The sequence below is a fragment of the Pelecanus crispus genome, chromosome Z (assembly GCF_030463565.1).
Source record: "Pelecanus crispus isolate bPelCri1 chromosome Z, bPelCri1.pri, whole genome shotgun sequence".
In the NCBI taxonomy this organism is placed as follows: domain Eukaryota; kingdom Metazoa; phylum Chordata; class Aves; order Pelecaniformes; family Pelecanidae; genus Pelecanus; species Pelecanus crispus.
The window spans coordinates 77378845-77398961 of NC_134676.1; the positions used below are offsets into that span (position 1 = coordinate 77378845).

Here is a 20117-nt window from a genome sequence, read left to right on the forward strand (position 1 = left end):
GACTGTGTATGTCTCAAGATCATACCAGTTTTTGTCCTCAGCAAAGGATAAATATACAAAACTAAATATAGTTTTGAGTGTGGTTGTGTGTTTGAGAGCCTTCTCTGAGATGGCTCCAAAATTCTTCTTATGCAGTCTCTTTTGAGTAGGTTGAGTTCAGAGAAGATACAGCCAATACTGTCAAAAGTAATTGATCTGTACATGTGTTAACTTGGGCCTGAAAATTATGCCTAAAACCGGACATAGGTGTTTATAAATGAGACAGACACATAAATGTGGTTCTCATTTTTAAAATCCTTTACCATTTAGTCTAGTGTTAGCTAAATGATACCGTAAGTGGTGCCTGCCAATGTTTGATGAGTCCTTTCCTCCTACCCTGTATTTCATATTTGATGGTGTACTTGTGTATGTTTGTGTATGTAAACACTATCAAGACAAAGTTTTAGGGGAAGGCAATCTTGAGCACTAAAGAAAGGTTTATGTGCCCGTAAACTTACCTGTTTTTTCTCTCTCCTCCTCAGTCTTTGTAAAAAATAGTGTAACTTCTTCCTTACAAGCCTTGCTGTGCTTATATGCTGAAGCCATCACTATGACAATAACAGTAAACCCACTGCATGTGTACATGGGTCTGTATGTAAAATTTTAAAAGAATTGTTTAAGTGTGGAAAATAGTGTTAACAGTTCACAAAATGCCAAAATTGAGGGAGACAAGTCCTCAGATGGAATAAGCTAGCAAAGTTCTGATGAATTTGGCCCCACGTTGCTACTACAGCTTGGATATCAGAATACTGCAGACCAGGTGCTTTGGGAGTCAATGAAGCTATGGAATAATGCATTAGATTAATTTTCTGCAGATAGAATGAGAACAGTGGAATTTATGCACTGTGTTGTCTGACTTTCACTGTAGAAATAAGCATGCCCATGAGGGTGAATCGAGCCCTCTGTACCTGTCCTGTGGTTGAATTGTGTTAGAAGCGGTTACCTGAGAAATTTAGTAGCATTTAAATGTATGACTTCGCTACGTTATCAAGTTAGTGGCTTACTTTTGCAACTGATTTGCATGTTCTATACTTTCGGTAGTAACAGGACATTAATCAAAACAAATGAGGGGAACCATGTGGGAAATACATTTTAACAACACTTTGTTTTCTAAGTCAGTGGCTATGGCTGCTAATCATTTGCATACACCATATGCAGCACTAGTGAAACTCATGCCAGTGACTTCACGTAAAAACTGCCTTACTTAGTAACATTAGGAAATAGATAAGGGTATCTGACTACATTATATAAGCCAGCAACCTCTAGTGTGAATCTTTGGGAACTCAAGTGCTGTGTATTGCATAGACACACTGGCAGTATCTGAGCAATATCTTTCAGTAGGGCTACTGACATATTTGTATGGAAAGATGACGTGTACAAATTTCAGAACATGAAGGGCCAGATCCTCAAGTCTGACAGCTGAATGAATTTCCTTGATGCTATGTCAATATATGTGAGCTGATGATCACACCAATAGTCTGTTATAGCTGTATCAAAGCTTTACTAGCTCCACTTCAGTTTGACCAATGAGTCCAAAGTGTGTCATTTGCTCCTTTCAGCTTTATTTGGTTTTCATGTGCTTTGTTGTAAGAACTGCTCATTAGAGCTTTAGCAGTACTACCACACTCCAGCAGCAATATGTTAGAATCATAGAATCATAGAATCATTTAGGTTGGAAAAGACCTTTAAGATCATCCAGTCCAACCATTAGCCTAACACTACCAACTGCACCACTAAACCAATTAAGCGTAGAGTAGCAATTTCGTGTTTCCCGGCTTGGTGGCGGGATTATTTTTTAATGAAAGTAAAAACTAGGAATCATTTAAGATTGGAAAGGATCTCTAAGATCATCAGTCCAACCATCAACCCAGCACCACCATGCTCACTAAACTATGTCCCAAAGTGCCACGTCTACATGTTTTTTGAACACTTCCAGGGATGGTGACTCCACCACCTCTCTGGGCAGCCTGTTCCAATGCTTGACTACCCTTTCCATGAAGAAATTTTTCCTAATATCCAATCTAAACCTCCCCTGGCACAGCTTGAGACCATCTCCTCTTGTCCTATCACTAACTACTTGGGAGAAGAGCCCAACACCCACCTCACTACAACCTCCTTTCAGGTAGTTGTAGAGAGCAATAAGGTCCCCCCTCAGCCTCCTCTTCTCCAGGCTAAACAACCCCAGTTCCCTCAGCTGCTCCTCATAAGGCCTGTGCTCCAGACCCTTCACCAGCTTCATTGCCCTTCTCTGGACATGCTCCAGCACCCCAATGTCCTTCTTGTACTGAGGGGCCCAAAGCTGGACACAGTATTCCAGGCGCAGCCTCACCAGTGCTGAGTACAGGGGGACGATCACCTCCCTGCTCCTGCTGGCCACACTATTCCTGATACAAGCCAGGATGCTGTTGGCCTTCTTGGCCACCTGGGCACACTGCTGGCTCATGTGCAGCCGGCTGTTGACCAACACCCCCAGGTCCTTTTCAGCCAGGCAGCTTTCCAGCCACTCTTCCCCAAGCCTGTAATGTTGCATGGGGTTGTTGTGACCCAAGTGCAGGACCCGGCACTTGGCCTTGTTAAACCTCATACAGTTGGCCTCGGCCCATCGGTCCAGCCTGTCCAGGTCCTTCTGCAGGGCCACCCTACCCTCGAGCAGATCGACACTCCCACCCAGTTTGGTGTCATCTGCAAATTTACTGAGGGTGCACTCAATCCCCTCATCCAGATCGTTGCTAAAGATGTTAAAGAAGACTGGCCCCAAAACTGAGCCCTGGGAAACACCTTGGTAGTACCTTTAAGAATGATCTAATTAAATGATTTAATTTTCTTTCAAGCTTCGTCATTCTGTATCTTTCTTGGAAAGTTTACTGGAGGCAACAACTAGAACGGGTAAGCAAATAGAATTGCAGGCTGCTGAAATTACCCAAGAAGCAGAGTTAAAGTTGTAAGACTAATTAAAGCTGTAAGACAAGATGAGGCTTTCAAATTTTAATGCCTTGTTCCATCAACAAGGATGCTCCCATGATCAGGCAGGAATAGATCATGGAATCGATCTCATTGTAAGAGGAATGAAAGATGGAGGATTAGAACAGTATAATCTTCAAGGGTTTGTACATCTATATCCATATCCATATAGATAAAGCATGCTTCGCCATGTACCAGATCCTGGTCTTGTTCACAATCATTATTCTGCTCTTGGGTGGCATTTAAATGTCTGCACAGCCAACGCACGAGTGCAGTGGTGGCAACGAAAGCTCAGGGGTCAGTTGCGGCAGCTTGTGGGACTGCTGTTTCACTACACACTGCAGTTAAGGGAGATGAAACTCTGTGTCACTGTGCCTTCTCCATCCCCACCCACCACAGCTCCAAGGCTACACATCAGGACAGATAGGTTCATTCAGATAGAAAAATGCCCACATTAATAAACACCAAATTAAGCACCAGATAAAAGTTTCATATTTGGAGGGGCACCACTTGCCTAAAGGCACTCATGCAATTGACAAGGTTGGTCATAGTTAAGCCACTCATCAGTGCTTCACGCCTGAGAAATTATTAGTACTGCTCAGAGTTAATAGTTATGCTGCTAACTCAAATATGTCATACTGGCCATCAGGTATGTGTCTCACACACTATAAAACCAGCTGTAGTGATTCAAGACAAGGGTTTATCTAATCTGTTATTTTGTCTTTAGTAGGGTCCACAAACAGATGCCTATGGAAAAAAAGGCTAAGCGTCTGATCCTTTCTTCTTTTCCACAGTATCTTTACTGAGATGAAGGGACAAGAAATTTCATAGATGTGAAATTTCATATTGTCTCCCAAAATATAACAAAAGTTACAGCAGTCACTGTTCATGAGAGAGCTAATACTTTTCTAGGCAATGATGAAGAAATATTTTGCAGGAATACTTTTAAGAGCTTTAATTTTGCTTTTCTTTTTCTTTGTCCCTTCCTTAACTCTCAAAAAGTCTATTTGTAAAACTACTGTCCTCAAATATTTGTTATTTTAAGAAGCCTCTTGCTGAGTTTTACTTTTCAGGGACTTAGGTATGATCTAGTTAAAATAAGACAAAATCAGTATCACAAGGCAGTGGGGATATTGCAAGCCAGTGCAGTAGTTATTCCCAAGCCTTGTTTTGCTCTTTGGAAACAGGGGGGTTTTGACCCTAAGTTATGGACGAGTGCTGATGAAGGAACTCTAAGGGTCTCAAATGGTTGTGTTTTGAGCAGTGCTGTTACCACGTTATTATCATAGAATCATAGAATCATAGAATGCTTTGGGCTGGAAGGGACCTTTAGAGGTCACCTAGCCCAACCCCCCTGCAGTGAGCAGGGACAGCTTTAAACAGATCAGGTTGCTCAGACCCCCATCCAACCTGACCTGGAATGTTTCCAGGGATGGGGCCTCCACTACCTCTCTGGGAAACCTGTTCCAGTGCTTCACCACCCTCATTGTAAAAAATTTCTTCCTTATATCCATTCTAAATTTACTCTCCTTTGCTTTAAAACCATTACTCCTCGTTCTGTCACAACAGGTCTTGCTAAAAAGATTATCCCCATCCTTCCTATAGGCCCCCTTTAAGTACTGGAAGGCCACAAGAAGGTCTCCTCGCAGCCTTCTCTTCTTCAGGCTGAACAACCCCAACTCTCTCAGCCTGGCCTCATAGGAGAGGTGCTCCAGCCCTCACATCATTTTGGTGGCCCTCCTCTGGACCCGCTCCAGCAGGTCCATGTCCTTCTTGTGCTGAGGGCCCCAGAGCTGGACGCAGTACTCCAGGTGAGGTCTCACCACAGCAAAGTAGAGAGGCAGAATCACCTCCCTTGACCTGCTGGCTACACTTCTTTGGATGCAGCCCAGGATTTGGTTGGCTTTCTGGGCTGCAAGCGCACATTGCGGGCTCATGTCCAGCTTTTCACCCACCAGTACCCCCAAGTCCTTCTCTGCAGGGCTGCTCTCAATCTCTTTATCCCCCAACCTGTACTGATACTGGGGGTTGCCCCGTCCCAGGTGCAGGACCTTGCACTTGGCCTTGTTGAACCTCATGAGGTTCACACAGGCCCACCTCTCCAGCTTGTCCAGGTCCGTCTGGATAACATCTCGTCCTCCTGGTGTGTCAACCGCACCACTCAGCTTGGTGTCATCTGCAAACCTGCTGAGGGTGCACTCGATCCCACTGTCTATGTCATTGATGAAGATGTTAAATAGCATCGGTCCCAGTACGGACCCCTGAGGGACCCCACTTGTCACTGGTCTCCGTGTGGACATTGAGCCATTGACCACTACCCTCTGGATGCGACCATCCAGCCAATTCCTTATCCACTGAACAGTCCACCCATCAAACCCATATCTCTCCAATTTAGAGAGAAGGATGTTGTGGGGGACTGTGTTGAAGGTTTTACAGAAATCCAAGTAGATGACATCCATTGCTTTTCCCTTGTCCACTGATGCAGTCACTCCTTCATAGAAAGCCACTAGGTTGGTCAGGCAGGACTTGCCCTTGGTGAAGCCGTGCTGTCTGTCTCGAAGCACCTCCCTGTCCTCCATGTGCTTGAGCATAGTTTCTAGGAGGATCTGTTCCATGATCTTCCCAGGCACAGAGGTGAGGCTGACAGGTCGATAGTTCCCAGGGTCCTCCTTTCTTCCCTTTTCAAAAATGGGCACAACGTTTCTGTTCTTCCAGTCAGCAGGGACGTCACCTGACTGCCATGACTTTTCAAATATCATGGAGAGTGGCTTGGCAACTGCATCAGCCAATTCCCTCAGGACACTGGGATGCATCTCATCAGGTCCCATAGACTTGTGTCCATTGAGGTTCCTCAGGTGGTCTCAAACCTGATCTTCCCTTCCAGTGGCAGGGGCTTTACCGCCCTGGTCCCCATCCTTTGGTCCATCGATTTGGGAGGGGTGAGGAGAGAGGTTGCCTGTGAAGACTGAGGCAAAGAAGTTGTTGAGTACCTCAGCCTTCTCTTCGTCCATTGATACAAGTTCGCCTTTCTTGTTCATCAGGGGGTTACGCTTTCTTTAACCTTCCTTTTCTGGTTGACATACCTGTAGAAGCCCTTCTTGTTATTTTTTGCATCCCTTGCCAAATTCAGCTCCATCCTTGCCTTGGCCTTCCTGACCTCCTCCCTACACAACCAAGCTGCTTCCCTGTACTCTTCCCAGGACACCTGTCCCTGCTTCCACTGCCTGTGCAGTTCCCTCTTACTCTTTAGTCTGACCAGCAGGTCTCGACTCAGCCATGATGGTCTCTTCCCTTCCTTGCCTCATTTTTTACACTTGGGGACTGATAGCTCTTGTGCTCTATGGAAGGTGTCTTTAAAGATCTGCCAGCTCTGTTCCATTCCCCTGTCCCTGAGGACCATTTCCCAGGGGGTCCTTCTGACTAACTCCTTGAAGAGCTGGAAGGTGGCTTTTCTAAAATTTAGGGTCCTGACTGTACTCCTCGCTTTTCCCATGTCCCTCAGGAGCGTGAACTCCACCAGCGCATGATCACTGCAGCCCAAGCTGCCTCCAGTCTTGACATCACCAATGAGCTCAGTTGCATTGGTGACCATCAGGTCCAGTATTGCATCCCGTCAGGTAGGGGTGTGTATTACCTGGCTTAGGAAGGTATCCTCTATGCATTCCAAGAATCTCCTGGATTGCCTACAGTTTGCCATGTTGTTTGTCCAGCAAATGTCGGGGTGGTTTCAGTCCCCCAGTAGGACGAGAGTCTGCAAGAATGAAGCCTCCCAGAGCTGGAGGAAGAACGCTTCGTCAGCAGGCTCCCCTTGATCAGGCGGCCTGTAGTAGACACCAAGCACAAGGTTCCCTTTGTTGCCTCTGTCTCTGACTCTTACCCAGAAGCTTTCAACCTGCTCGTGGCTATTCTTCAGGGACAGCTGTTCACACTGTATTGATTTCTTTACATAGAGGGCAATGCCTCTGCCCCTCCTTCTTCGCCTGTCCCTGTAGCCTGCAGCCATCAATAGCCACACTCCAGTCGTGGGATTCGTTCCATCAGGTTTTGGTTATGGCAATCAAGTTGTAGCTGTCTAGTAGTGTCCTGGTTTCGGCTGGGATAGAGTTAATTTTCTTCCTAGTAGCAGGCACAGTGCTGTGTTTTGGATATAGTAGGAGAAGAATGTTGGTAACATGCTGATGTTTTTAGTTGTTGCTAAGTACTGCTTATGCTAGTCAAGGACTTTTCAGCTTCCCATGCTCTGCCAGGTACACAAGAAACGGGGAGGGGGCACAGCCAGAAGAGTTGATCTAAACTGACCAAAGGGATATTCCATACCATATGATGTCATGCTCAGTATATAAACTGGGGGGGTTGGCCGGGGAGCAGCGATCGCTGCTCGGGAACTGTCTGGGTATCGGTCGGCAGGTGGTGAGCAATTGCATTGTGCATCACTTGCTTTGTATATTGTTATTATTATTATCATTATTATAGTATTACTATCATTTTACCTTATTTCAATTATTAAACTGTTCTTATCTCAACCCAGGAGTGTTTTTTTTCACTCTTACTCCTCCGATTCTCTCCCCCATCACATCGGGGTAGGGGAAGTGAGCGAGCAGCTGTGCGGTGCTTAGTTGCTGGCTGGGGCTAAACCACGACAAGTAGCACAGCAGCTTCCAGCTCCTCCTGTTTGTTCCCCATGCTGTGTGCGTTCGTGTAGAGGCATTTCATCTGGGCTGTTGGCAGTGTCACCTTCTTAGTGGAACATCCCTTGTTTCCCTTGGGGTGTTTCACGAAGGTTACCTTGTGAGCTCTAACTATCTCAGGAGCCCCCGGCTCATCTCCGCCAGACTTCAACTGTGCTGCAGCATCCTCATCATGCCTCTGGGCAACAGGTTGAGGGCTCACAGTAGCACCCCGTCCCTCTAACCATTGCGTACTGTCCCACAGCTTGTCACAGGCAAGCCTGATATGCTTCCCCTCCCCCTTCACATCTAGTTTAAAGCCCTGTCAATAAGCCCCGCAAGCTCCTGTGCAAAGACCCTCTTTCCCCTTTGAGAAAGGGGGCTCCCATTTGACTCCAGCAAGCCTGGTGCCATGTAGGCCGTCCCATTGTCGACGAACCCAAAGTTGTGACGGTGGCACCAGCCACGGAGCCATGTGTTAAGAGATTGGATCCGCCTGTTCCTACCAATGTCACCTCCCACAACTGGAAGGAGGGAGGGAAAGATGACCTGTGCCCCCGATTCCCTCACTAAGCATCCCAAGGCCCTGAAGTCTCTTTTAATCACCCTTAGGCTGTGCACTGCAACTTCGTCACCACCCACGTGGAAGAGCAGTAAGGGGTACTAGTCTGAGGGCCGTACCAGGCTGGGAAGTCTCCTGGTGATATCTCTGACCCAGGCTGCTGGCAGGGAGCAGACTTCCCTATGAGGAGGGTCCACCCGGCATATGGGACCCTCCGTTCCCCTCAGGAGGGAGTCTCCTACAACTATGACCCTTCTTTTCTTCCTTGTGGAGGTGGTAGTAATATGAGGAGTAGGTCTTTGTGGTCTTGGCAACTCTTCTGGTGTAGATGGATCAATGCCCACATCGTCCACTGACTGGTCCTCCACCTCTAGAGCCTCCTAGCTATTGTGCAGAGGAACCTGGGGGGTCACGGTGGGCAAGGAAAGGGTTCGCTTGCCACACCAATTGTGGACTTGTTTCCACTCGCCGCTTCCCTCTACGACCCTGCCTACATCTTGGTGGGGGGAGGATACTGGCTCCCTTTGGTCACAGGCTTTTTCTGGAGGCTGTCCCTGGTCAGGTTTCCGGGAGCTCAGAGCGTGATTCCACCTGTCTATCTCTTGCTCAGACTCCCTGATGCTCCGTAGCCTGTCTACTTCCTCCCTCAGCTCTGCCACCAAGCCGAGCAGATAATCCACCTGGTCACAGCGCACACAGCTGTTTGCTCCACTGCCATCTGTTCCCAGTGCAAGCTGGTGGCACTCCCCTCCCTGCAGCTGGAGACCTGGCTGGCTGTGTGTTTCCCTGGGAGCTCAGTCTGGGTGGATACAGCCTTTCTGGGTAGTGCAGAGGATACAGCCTTCCGCCGGGTGGACACCATGGCCATGCCTAGGCTCCCTCTCACCAGCTGAACTTACCGAACCTACCTCTTGAGCTAGGATGGGGGGCACTTGGCAAACTGACGCGCCACGCCCTGTTTGCCCATCCTGGTCGCCGTGGTCCTGGTCGCTCGCGCTCCCTGGGGGCTGCTTTTATAGGTGGGGTTTGGTCGCCGTCACTCCTGGCCCTGCCCACGCTGCGTCAGAGCTGCCTCACGTCAGCAGCTCCCCCTTTCCCGCTCTAGGCTGGGGGCTGGGCTGCCCGCTCTCACCCTGCGCTTTTTGCCGCCTCAGCAAGGGTGCCCTGGCGTAAGCGTCCACTCCGGAGCCCTTCACCTCAGCAGACACATTGTGAAGACACGTCTCAGATATGACTTCAAAAACAGTTGGAAACATAGAAAAAGCTTCAAGAACTTTTATCCTAACTCCACCCAACAAAATCTGTAGGCTGAAAACCAGGTGTAATGGGGGGAAAACATGCAACAGTCACTGGATGTAAACCTACCGATGAATTCAGATACTTAGCTAGGGCCTTGTTTGTTTTCAAAAAGAGCCATGCAATTTTTATTCTCCTATGTTAAAACCTAGAATATTTCTAGATGTGACTCCCCAGGCAGTTCTGGGAATAACTTCAGTATAGTGACATGCAGTGGTCTACAGGAATAGCTTTAGCAGAAGCTGAAAGAGGAGCCTCCTGCACCAAGCAACAGAGGGAGCACTTTGCAGTTTTGAGTGCTCTCCCCGGCAGCAGTGGCCTCTGAGGTCATCAAGGTGCATCTTTTGTGTTTCTTTTCCATGGAAGCATACTAGCAAGGGCTACATACCTCCTTTTATACTCTCTGATTGCTTTGGTAGCGCAAATATTCTTACTGTGTTTTGTATTCTCTCAGGTACCTCAAAACCTCAGAGAATTTGACACTAGCCCTGACTTTTCCCTCTTACATGCATAAACATAAGACACTTTCAGATCATAGCCTGTAACCTAGCCTGTGTTTACTATGTGATCGCTACTTCTGTGGAGCAGTGTCTTCTACAACTGGCTTAATCTCCCTCTGTGGCTAGGTTTAAGTTTCACCATTTGCCCAGAAGTAATGAAGCAGGAGGAAATACTGAAACAAATATGTGTATGAAGGGGGGTTAACAGCATGATAGCTAAGCCACTGAGAATAGTGCAGAGGGGGAGGAAAATGATTTTTCTTGTATACCACAAGTATTAGCTATGGAAAAGAAAAAAAGGAAAAACTTACTTTGACAAGTACTGCCCTGAAGTGATATTCCTTTCATCTGTGTCCATGCAATTCGTTGTACTTGGAATAAGAGCTAGTTCAGGTTGAATCAGGGTGGCTGCTGCTACAGCTCTTGCTACCAGCTCCATTGCATCCTGTACATAATGCTCAAAGACTGACTGTGTTGTCTTGCCATGAGCGATGAGACCAAGCGGCAAACCTTCTGTCCTCAGTTCTTCCACGTTCTGTGAATCCCCAATAATCCAGTGAAGTTCTGGAGGCATCACACCAAACTGGGTGGTTATTTCAAAAATCCTCCGTGTTTTTTCCATGTCACATCCAAACATCACCATGGTAGATGGTGTGTCTTTGATGCTCTCCAGGTAAAACTGTAAGTAGTTCAGAAGGTCACTGGTTGAAGTGAGGTTTGCTGTGATGTTTATAATGGATCCCAGATGGAACTTGGAGCTCTGTTGTGTGAGGAAGAGAAAATCTGTGATGTTCCACTCCTCCTGGCATAGCATCAGGCTGAAATTATACCAGTTATTCATCGCAAGGATCGAGAAAGTGACGTCAGCATCAGAACTCAGTGAGTTTTCTAAACTCATCTGCAGGTGAAGGGGATTCTGTAGTTAAAAATATGAAAGACCACTGATCAGAAATATCCTGGACCCAAAGTTAATGAGTTTGCTTAATTTTTGTTCTCTCATTTAGTTCAAAGTAATCACCTGTTAACCAAGAGAACTGTGTGAGAAATAGGGAAACTTGCACCCACCCAGCTTAAATGGACTGTGATTCATGGCCTTCCTTGGCTAGAGTTTGAGTCAACTTCAGTAGTAACTAATAAGTCTGTTTCCAAGAATTTGTATTTCTTTCAATCCATCTGTACTTTTGGATTTCTTGACATTCTCAAGCAAAGATTTCCTTGCTCTCCTAACAGGGGTATGAGAAGGTGTGCCCTTACTGTTCAGGTTCAACCCTGGTGTTAACGTTTGAATTCAATGGATGCCGAAAAGTTCTTTGGTAAACAAAGAAGAAATACAAAAAATAAAGAAGAACCCTCAGTTCTTTTTATTATCTCTCTTTTTCTGGTGGTTGGGGGCTTTTTTTACACAGACACATGAGTAACCTAATTAAACAGATCACAGTCTACAAATCAATGCACATCATGCACTGCCAATAAATCACAAGAAGATTGAGTCTTTGGTAAAGGACAAGTTACTGAATGCACAAGAGGCTAAGATACGCAGACCATGATTTCTGAGCTGGAAAATATTCAATAATTAAGCATTCCATACTAATTTTTTCCACATCATTAATGATATAACAGAATTTAACCCGTTATGTTTCCCAACACCACTGCCCTTGGCTTTATCTTTTCCAGAAAAGAAGGAAGGATGTGAGGCTAATTCATCTGTTCTCTTAAGCTAAATATTTCTTCCTTTCTCATTATTTGATCCACAAATACTTTTCCCTTAGTCTTATTCCTCTCCCTTCCCTGGTCCCAAAAATAAAGTTAAATTTTATCTACAGATTTAGTAAGGAAGAAAAAAAATAAAGAATCCAAGCAACTTCTGGCATTTTGCTATGAAATAATTCTCTGTTCTACCAAAATGTTTCTATCAGGCCTTCAGCTAGCACCTTATATACTGTTCCGACTTTAGGTTTCAGCTGAGAACTTGACAGTCTTCAGTGTAGCTTTGCTAAAAAAGTTTACTTTAAAAGTAAGTGTAAAGTTTTACTTTACACTGGCATTTGATTCCAGCCATGAGACTGTTAAAAAAATGTGAATTATGATGCCTGTTTCAGTGCATCTTTTGGTTTGTGAGATCTTGTTGTGACTTTATGTCAACATTTGTCTGTATTCATGCCCCCTCAAATTACATCTTATCCTACGCAGGCACCTAAATTTTATTTTTCTATCCTTTAAGTTACTAAACACTTAAGGTCTGTTCTTCATTCTCTTACATTTTCAGTAGTTAGCATGTATTACCTATAAGACGGATCAATCTTTTACTGTGTTGGTATAAAATGCTGCCATTTTGATTTTAATAGTATTTTACTGTTCATTATAGGCTCCAGTTCATGTGGATCTTAGAAATGTCATTCTGAATTTGGAATAATATGATAATCACTCAATTTGCACTAGTTTTACTAAAATATAATCCTGGGGTCTCCAATACAGATATAAGGGATGGAATGAGAAAAAAAAACCCTGAAGAACTAAACACCATTTATAAGCAGCAAGCTTTCATTGTGTTAATTTGCACTTACATGAACTCATCATCTGTTTTCCAGAGCAGATCATTTAAATTCAGAGCTTGATAAAGAGAATACTGTAATTGAAGATGCTCTCAGCAGTTTTAGTTATCTCTTGGTTTTGGTACCTTGTGGCCTTTTCTTACACTGACACAAGAATAAGCTAATTAAATAGATCACTGTCCACAATCAATGCACATCATGTACTGTCAGTAAGACAAAAGAGGATTGACTCTTTGATAAAGGACAAGTTACTGAACATACCAGAAGCTAAGCTGTGCAGACTCTGTGAGTTCTATGCTGGAAAGCATTGCCTACTAATTAAAATACATGATTAGTTCAGGAAAAAAAAAGCATTGTGCATAATATCTGGTATTGGGAAGCTGATTTGAATAAATTAGTCTCTGCAAACTGAATCACAACAAACTTTTTTTCTGAGGTTATGAGATGATCAGGTACAGTAACTCTAGTTTGTCTCTCACTGCAAATAGAAGGGAGTAGAAAGGATTTTCCTTGTGTCTTCTCTGTCCAAGATCAAGTAAAAGTTTGAACACTTTTCACACAATGACCTGCCTCCAGTCAGCAAAACTTTGCAAGCCTTTGGCTTAGTTAATTTGAGTGTTGGAGAAGAAATGAGTTATTCAGTATACACAGAACATTCCACATATATAAATGATAGCACACAACCTGACCATACCTGTACGAGGAAGAGCAAATATCTTCAGTATATTTAGAAGCATAACATCCCAAGCATAATACTATAGCTACTATGGTATAGGTGCAGGTACAAAAAAAAAAAAAATGTATTGGATGCAGAAAAACAACGACGCACTTACGAGTGATAGAAATTAGTAATAACAGCTGTGTCCACACTGTTGAACAAAACAGCCCCAGGAAACAAACTTGAGCATTTGTACTGTCTAGTTTGTCCCTGGTCTGGTTTTGGCAGATGCCAATCAGCTTTCTCATACTGCACTGGCAGTTTGGATCCTAGCATGTTTTGGGGATCACTTGCAGCAGGCAGTATGGATAAGACTGCATGAGAACTGGCTCTCCATCTTACCCAGCAGGTTTAGATCTTTGAAGATCTCCACATGCTCATGCTAAACCCAGTGCATATGCATAATTTCACATGTGCAATACTGCTCCTGCTTGTCTACGGCACAGTTCTTCCAGCATTAAAACACTTTGAACTGATAAAGGTAACACAAAAGGTAAAAATGACATTTTAGGGTCACTGGGCATTACACTGAGCTCACAGCAAACATAGCACCAAGCACACATAATCCAGACAAAGTGAAACTCTGCCTCAGGGCTGGAAAACTGCATATAATTTTACTTAGCAGCACCAGTGAAAGCAGTTTCCATCTGACTTGGTATTCTTGGTGCAGGGTTGGACTCTCCTGTAACAGCGCAGCTACTGGTTTAGTCCTCAGGAGTTCTAGCATTGCTCCCTGTCTTATGTGCAATATACTTGGATGTGTCAATGTGGTCCAACAGACTGTTCTTGTGTTGAGACGCTACTCCTTCACTGAATGGAGATGGATTTGGGATAATCTGGCTTAGACTGAGCCAGCATTTAAAAGTGCTTCTTGGTGTGAAACCATCTGTGCTTCAGCTGTCACTTTCAAAAGCCCACAGGTGCATCTGTGTGAGCACTTACCAACACTTTGATTTATTAGTTGCTAAATTCCCTGTTAATGTGCTTGAAAGGTGAACATTCATCCCTGAAAAAGTAGCAAATACAGTCTATTTTCTTTATTAAGTGTATTGGAACTGCAAACCTGTCTTCAGAATCTTTCAGATACAATAATATACATAAAATTCAGTCACTAGGTGTTTTTCTTCTGCTTAACTTTCAGCTAATTCTCAGCCTACCATGCCAACATCCCTGCAGGTATTGGGGAGGAACAGCAATTAATGTTTGTTTTGCACAGGGACTCAGGGAAGGGGATACTAGATGGGCCACGGTGTTTCACAGCTCAAGCAAGAAGAACTCTCTCTGGCCTCATCTAGTGAGTGGTTAGTTGATTTCACTGGTTTTATATGCAAAAGAAGATCCTTTTAGGAGAGGATGTGGAGATGTTTGGAGGTGTTTGGATTTAATACCTTCTTAATTTTATTTTGAAAGGTTTATTTGTCACTTGTAGGATGCATTTGAACATTTAGGCTCTGAAAAAAATTACACAGAAGTCACATGTCAGTATACATCCTTTGATACTATAGTGTTCTTAATGCTTTTACGTATTTTTATTGATTTGTATTTCTTCTTTAAAATAAACAATTACTGCTTTTTAATGAGGAACTTCTCAAAATTGTTTATTCAGTCATTCAGTAGCAATCACTGACACTGCATAATTTCACAGCAAAGGCTTTTAACAACTTAAATGGTAGTTTAGATGTGTATAACTTTGTACTTGTCATGGAACAGAAGATTTATGAGATAGTACCAGTGTATTGAACTGTGTCCATCCATCCTTATTAAAGTTCTAGGCAAACTCCTTCATTACCTCACTTTGGAAATTAGTAAAGTTTGACTATTTCAGTTAAACTGTCAATTAAAGATCATATGGAAATTCAGTTGCTTTGTTTAAATTTGTCTTTAAGCTGTCATTAAAGATGGTATCACTTGTTTCAGTTTTTCTTCAAATTATACAAACAGAACTAAACCTCGTTTGAATAATGTTAATTGTGATCTATTTTTAATAATGTGTTTGCATTTACATAGTGTCAAAACCAAAACCAAAACCATTTTCTGTGTCTATCAGGCCTTAATTTTTTACTGCCTGTCATTAGCTCCTGTTTTATAAACCAGCCATGATCAACCAACTTCAGTTTTCACTGGGTAAAGAACAGGCCTGGAATCCTTAATTTCTGACTAATCATGTTCAGATCAGATACCAAACAGTCTTTCCACTGACTTGCAGTAGGCTTTGGACCAAGCCATTCATGGAATATTAAGCTTTACATGGTCTGATGTGTTTCACTCCCGTGTATTAGCAGAGACTGTAACTACTTGCTTGCTTTCTGTATCCCAACAGTTTCATTGCCTGAGACACCTGAGATAGCAGGTTCATTTAATAACTGAAACATGATTTGCATTTCATTTATGCAATATTTTTCAGCATCCATTTCAGTTATCTGTAGACTCATCCTTACCCCTTGTAAATCTTGTGAGCACGAATGCCTGGAGCTGGACTGACTTACACCCTGAAGGATCTGGCCATTTATCTCTTCAACCAAATTTGTAATGCTAATTAGGCATGGTCACAGTGACATTTTATTTGACATTATGATAGCTTCATTAGCAGAGTGAAAAGCATATATGTGAATATTCTTTTGCTAACTGTGTAAAGGTAAATAATGCACAGAAAATATTATTACCCTCTGACTCTTGGAGGCAAAGACAGTCCTCAAATATGTATTTACATTAAGAAACACAAAAGAAAAAACAGGCTATATAATTACGTCAGAGAAAGCCACACTGAAGGGAAAAAAAAGCGTCCTGTCCTACAGTGCAACTGTGGGGACTCACAGCTTTACAAACATGAGCTAAATGGCAGCTGTGAGCAAGCTGATGCTGCAGCTTCAAAAACTGGGAAGCTCACTCTTTCATGTTTGAAATTACAAAATTTAGGCTTAAAATCCCATTCCCTAAAGGCTATGGGCACACCTATTGCTTCTTCCTTTCATGCCATAAAAACAGATCCTATTAAATGTTATTTTTTTAATATCTGCCTTACTGCTGAAACTGCAGTGCTTCAAGTAGGAGTTTGTGTTGGCAGCTGACAGCCCACAGGAAGGACTTTGAATGGAGAGGTCCTGCTGCCCTGCCTGACCAGCCGTTGAGCTTTCCACCATACTGCATCCCAGTCGCTGCATGGTCCACACAGTAGGAACAGAGGGAAGGTGTGCTCCAGCACATCCACCTCCAGGCTGGAGTGAGAAACCTGCTCTGCCCACGTGGGAGACTGTGGCCAAGAGGCCACGCACCCACTGGTTCCCACAGCGGGGGGTGAAGCATCCAGGTTTTCTTCTCAACATCTATCCTGCAGCTTCTGCAGAGATATAAGCAGTGTGCGGGGCAGGCATACGTACCTCCACTCCCCTGTGAAGAGCACTGTGAGTTGGGCCCGGGTGTCATGCTGCTCACAGTCTCTCTCCTGGTCCCAGTTAAAACCCCCACAGCCTTGTCATGGACGTCAGTAAGTGTTAGATTTGGCTCCTAGGCCTTCATCCAGCAAAACACTTAAACATCTGTTTAAGAAGCAGCATCAGTACGATTAAAAATATCATTAGTACATTTCTTCTGCTATTTAGACTTTTGGTTCTCTGGGGAAGAAAATCACAGACTTGCTTTGGCCCAAAAAGAGAAGGATGACTTATGAACTCCTCTTTTTCTTGTCTTTTGCATCTGTCTCCACATACACACCTGTTTGTCAAAGACTGTAATTTGAAACAGAGTAGGCCCCACGCTAAAGGCTATTTTTTGCAGATGGTTTAAAAGCTGCTGAGAGAGAAAAGCTAGCTTGGACTAGATAGAGCTGTCCTGATTCCTGCTGCAAAAGAAGCCTGGCACCCATCCAGGCAACGTTTACAAGCAGATCCTAACAAGGCACTGATTGTTGATTTTAAAACCCACAAAACTGCACAGTTAAAGTCTTGACTTAGTTTGTCCTGAAAATTATTTCTCTCGTTAGACCAGACAGACATGACTTGAGGTTGCTTAGCACCTCTAATGCCTACATACAAATACTCCAAACTAATCTGAATATGTGGCAGCACCCTACAAGGTCCAAGAGGCAATATAAAATATGAACTTTCAGCTGTTCTTGGAAAGTAAGACCCATTATGTATCTTCATAGACACTTATAAATTATCATAAGTATTCAAAACCTTCAAGGTGTTCTTTGCTCCAGGAAGGAAAAAATATAATCCAACACTAAGTTTGTTTAATTAATTAACATAAAGTTTGACAAAGAATATTTCATACAGATGCCAAGAGCCAAAATAGTTTTTCCTACCCTAAAATGTGTCATTGTAGTTAAGAAAAGACAGATAAATGTTCATACAAACAGATCAGGGGGACCTGCATTAATTCTCCATGGTAGGCTTTCCTCCATCATTAAAATGGCAATGCAAAAATCTAGAGAACCACCCCTGCTCCGTGGTACACTCCAAATGGGAGAAAGAGGTGGCTGGGTCCATGTCTGTGACTCTTGCTCCCAAGTGGTACAGTATTGTAATCATTGTCTGCAAAGCCCTTGCAAATGTTTGGGTAAAAGATGCCAGGAGATACTGAGTGTGAATATTGGCCACAATGGACAATTTGTTACTGCATGGTATTATTTTCTAGAAGCTCAACACTGTTACAGAGTCAGGTTTTCACAAGTGAGTGAGCACTTGCCAGCAAGAGTGAGGAGATCTTGGCTAGCTCCTACCCCAGGCTTGCTTTCTAATGCCACTTCCCAGTAACATGGCCTCATCTAGTCTGTCACATTTGTGAGCAGGATTTCTCATTTGGCGCTCGTGCTGTAGCCACCCCATTAGAGGTCTTCCCACACTTGTAAAGGATGCAAACTACAGTGGCTGCTCCACAGAAGTGTACCTTTTTGGGGTTCTTCTGAATACCACTATAAGCTTGAATGGTTGGAAAATAGCATTTAGCAGAATGTAATTCTTCCTTTAAGGAGATGTGGCATTCAAGTAACTCAAAGCTCTTCAGCAGACTGCCTAGGGGTGTTCATGTGCTTCTCTGCACAAACATTTGTGTTTTTCACATCCTGGCTATCAGTCGGAAGGGCTCTGTTTTAAAGCAGCTCCCAACAGGCAGTCTGAGGTTTCCCATGCATGTTATTCAGGCAATGCACAGCAGAAGGGCTTTCTTCCCCCAGTTTTTGGTTCATGAGGACAGGTAGCAATTCAACTTCTGATAGGAGCAGAGCCAAAACTGTGGCAGCACCTGGGAGCAGAAAGCGTATGCACTTTGGGCTTGCTGAGATCTGCCTCCTCAGTCCTCACCCTCCTAACGTCTGAGGTGGGATACAGGAAGACCCCGTTGTAAAGAAATTCTGCTAACACACTAGTGGTGCTGTTTTAATTTGAGGAAAATCATTTAAGTAGCTACAAGAGCACTCTATCTGTGTGTCTGCTAATGGAAGAACTCTTACTAGTCCTTTAGAGCGATTACTAATGATCATAGATCAAGGATATAGGTGTGATCAGGATGCAGTAATAAAATGCTACTTGGATTATCAAGAAATCACAGTTCAAAGGCTGCTGAAAAAAACCAAATGGGGTTGTATCAAGGATCCCCAGAAGTGCTATCACAAGATGACAGGAGAAGCCTTGACGCTGCAAGCACAGGAAGGCACCAGTGGTGACAGGGCTAAAAATCACAACTCACCAATGGTCAGCTACTGTTCACTAGGAGATTGCAACCTTGGGAGCTGAGTAAAACTTGGTTTAGGGAGAGCAAAGAACATGTATCCAATATGTAGTATGTACCAGGTACCACAAAGGCGGATATAAGGTGGAACTGCAAACGAATGAGGAGTGGGGAAGTAAATACAGCAGACATGCAGACAGCATTAACAAACATGTACAAGTGACCAAAAGCAAACCCAGAAGAGGAAGAAACATCACCAAAATACTCCTCTCTTTAGAGATCCTGGGACACAAGACAACTTGCCACTAACAACCCCCACCCCCTGAAAACACATATCCATTTGCTCTGTCTCCCTAAAGAAGATTTGTGATGCCAACCTTGGGACCCAGAGGTGCACGGAAGGGTGAGCCCAACACCTGAGAAAAGAACTGCGTGTATGACAATTTGAACCATATCATTATTGAGAATGAGCTGTAGTACTTTGATAATTTGCCTATAAGTGTTAGCATCATCAGGACCAATAATACTACTTTGATTAGACTGCTAGGACTTTAATTAGACTAACAATAAATTCTTGGCTTCGCATATAGAATGGGTTTCTAAATCTCATGTTAATTGCATGCAGTGTTTGCTCTGATGCCTTGCTCTTGAGGACTGCTGTTAACACAGTGCAAGAGTTGACAGAGAATCTGGCAACTAAGACTGTAATTACAACACACATTGCCAAGCATTGCTCCACAACAGGCTCCCTGGCATGCCACCCCTGCCAGGCTCCTCAGCATAAAGGCCTCTTGCAATGGCATTCCCATCCTTGCTCTGTTATGGAAGCTTCCACCTTCCCATCAGCAAGATGGACATGTTGCAGTATATTACTAGAAAACGCTACTTTCTCACAAGCACAACAGGCTATGACTTCACTTTCTGTATGACCTAGCTTTTTAAGCATAAGCAAAATTCTGGCTGAACAAAAAGAAATTAATTCTGCAAGAAAATGTAGAATATAAGGAGAGAGAGTACAGAGAAGACTGATTCATGTTATGTAGGCAAAAAAAGTTTGATCCCATCAGCTGTTGTCCTTTCTGATGCACACCTGGTGTACCCACGCCACATTTAATCCAATTAGATTTTATTCACCATTAACACCTGCAGCAAGGA

General features: G+C 43.7%; 1 protein-coding gene across 1 annotated transcript in view; it reads right to left on the reverse strand.

Moving 5' to 3' along the window:
• The window catches only part of GRIN3A (glutamate ionotropic receptor NMDA type subunit 3A), a 78756-nt gene that overhangs the window by 37567 nt on the left and 21072 nt on the right, over positions 1-20117 (reverse strand). The window contains exon 2 of the mRNA XM_075726654.1: positions 10337-10941. Within this exon, the coding sequence (XP_075582769.1) occupies positions 10337-10941 (605 nt within the window). The remainder of the gene's footprint in view (positions 1-10336; positions 10942-20117) is intronic.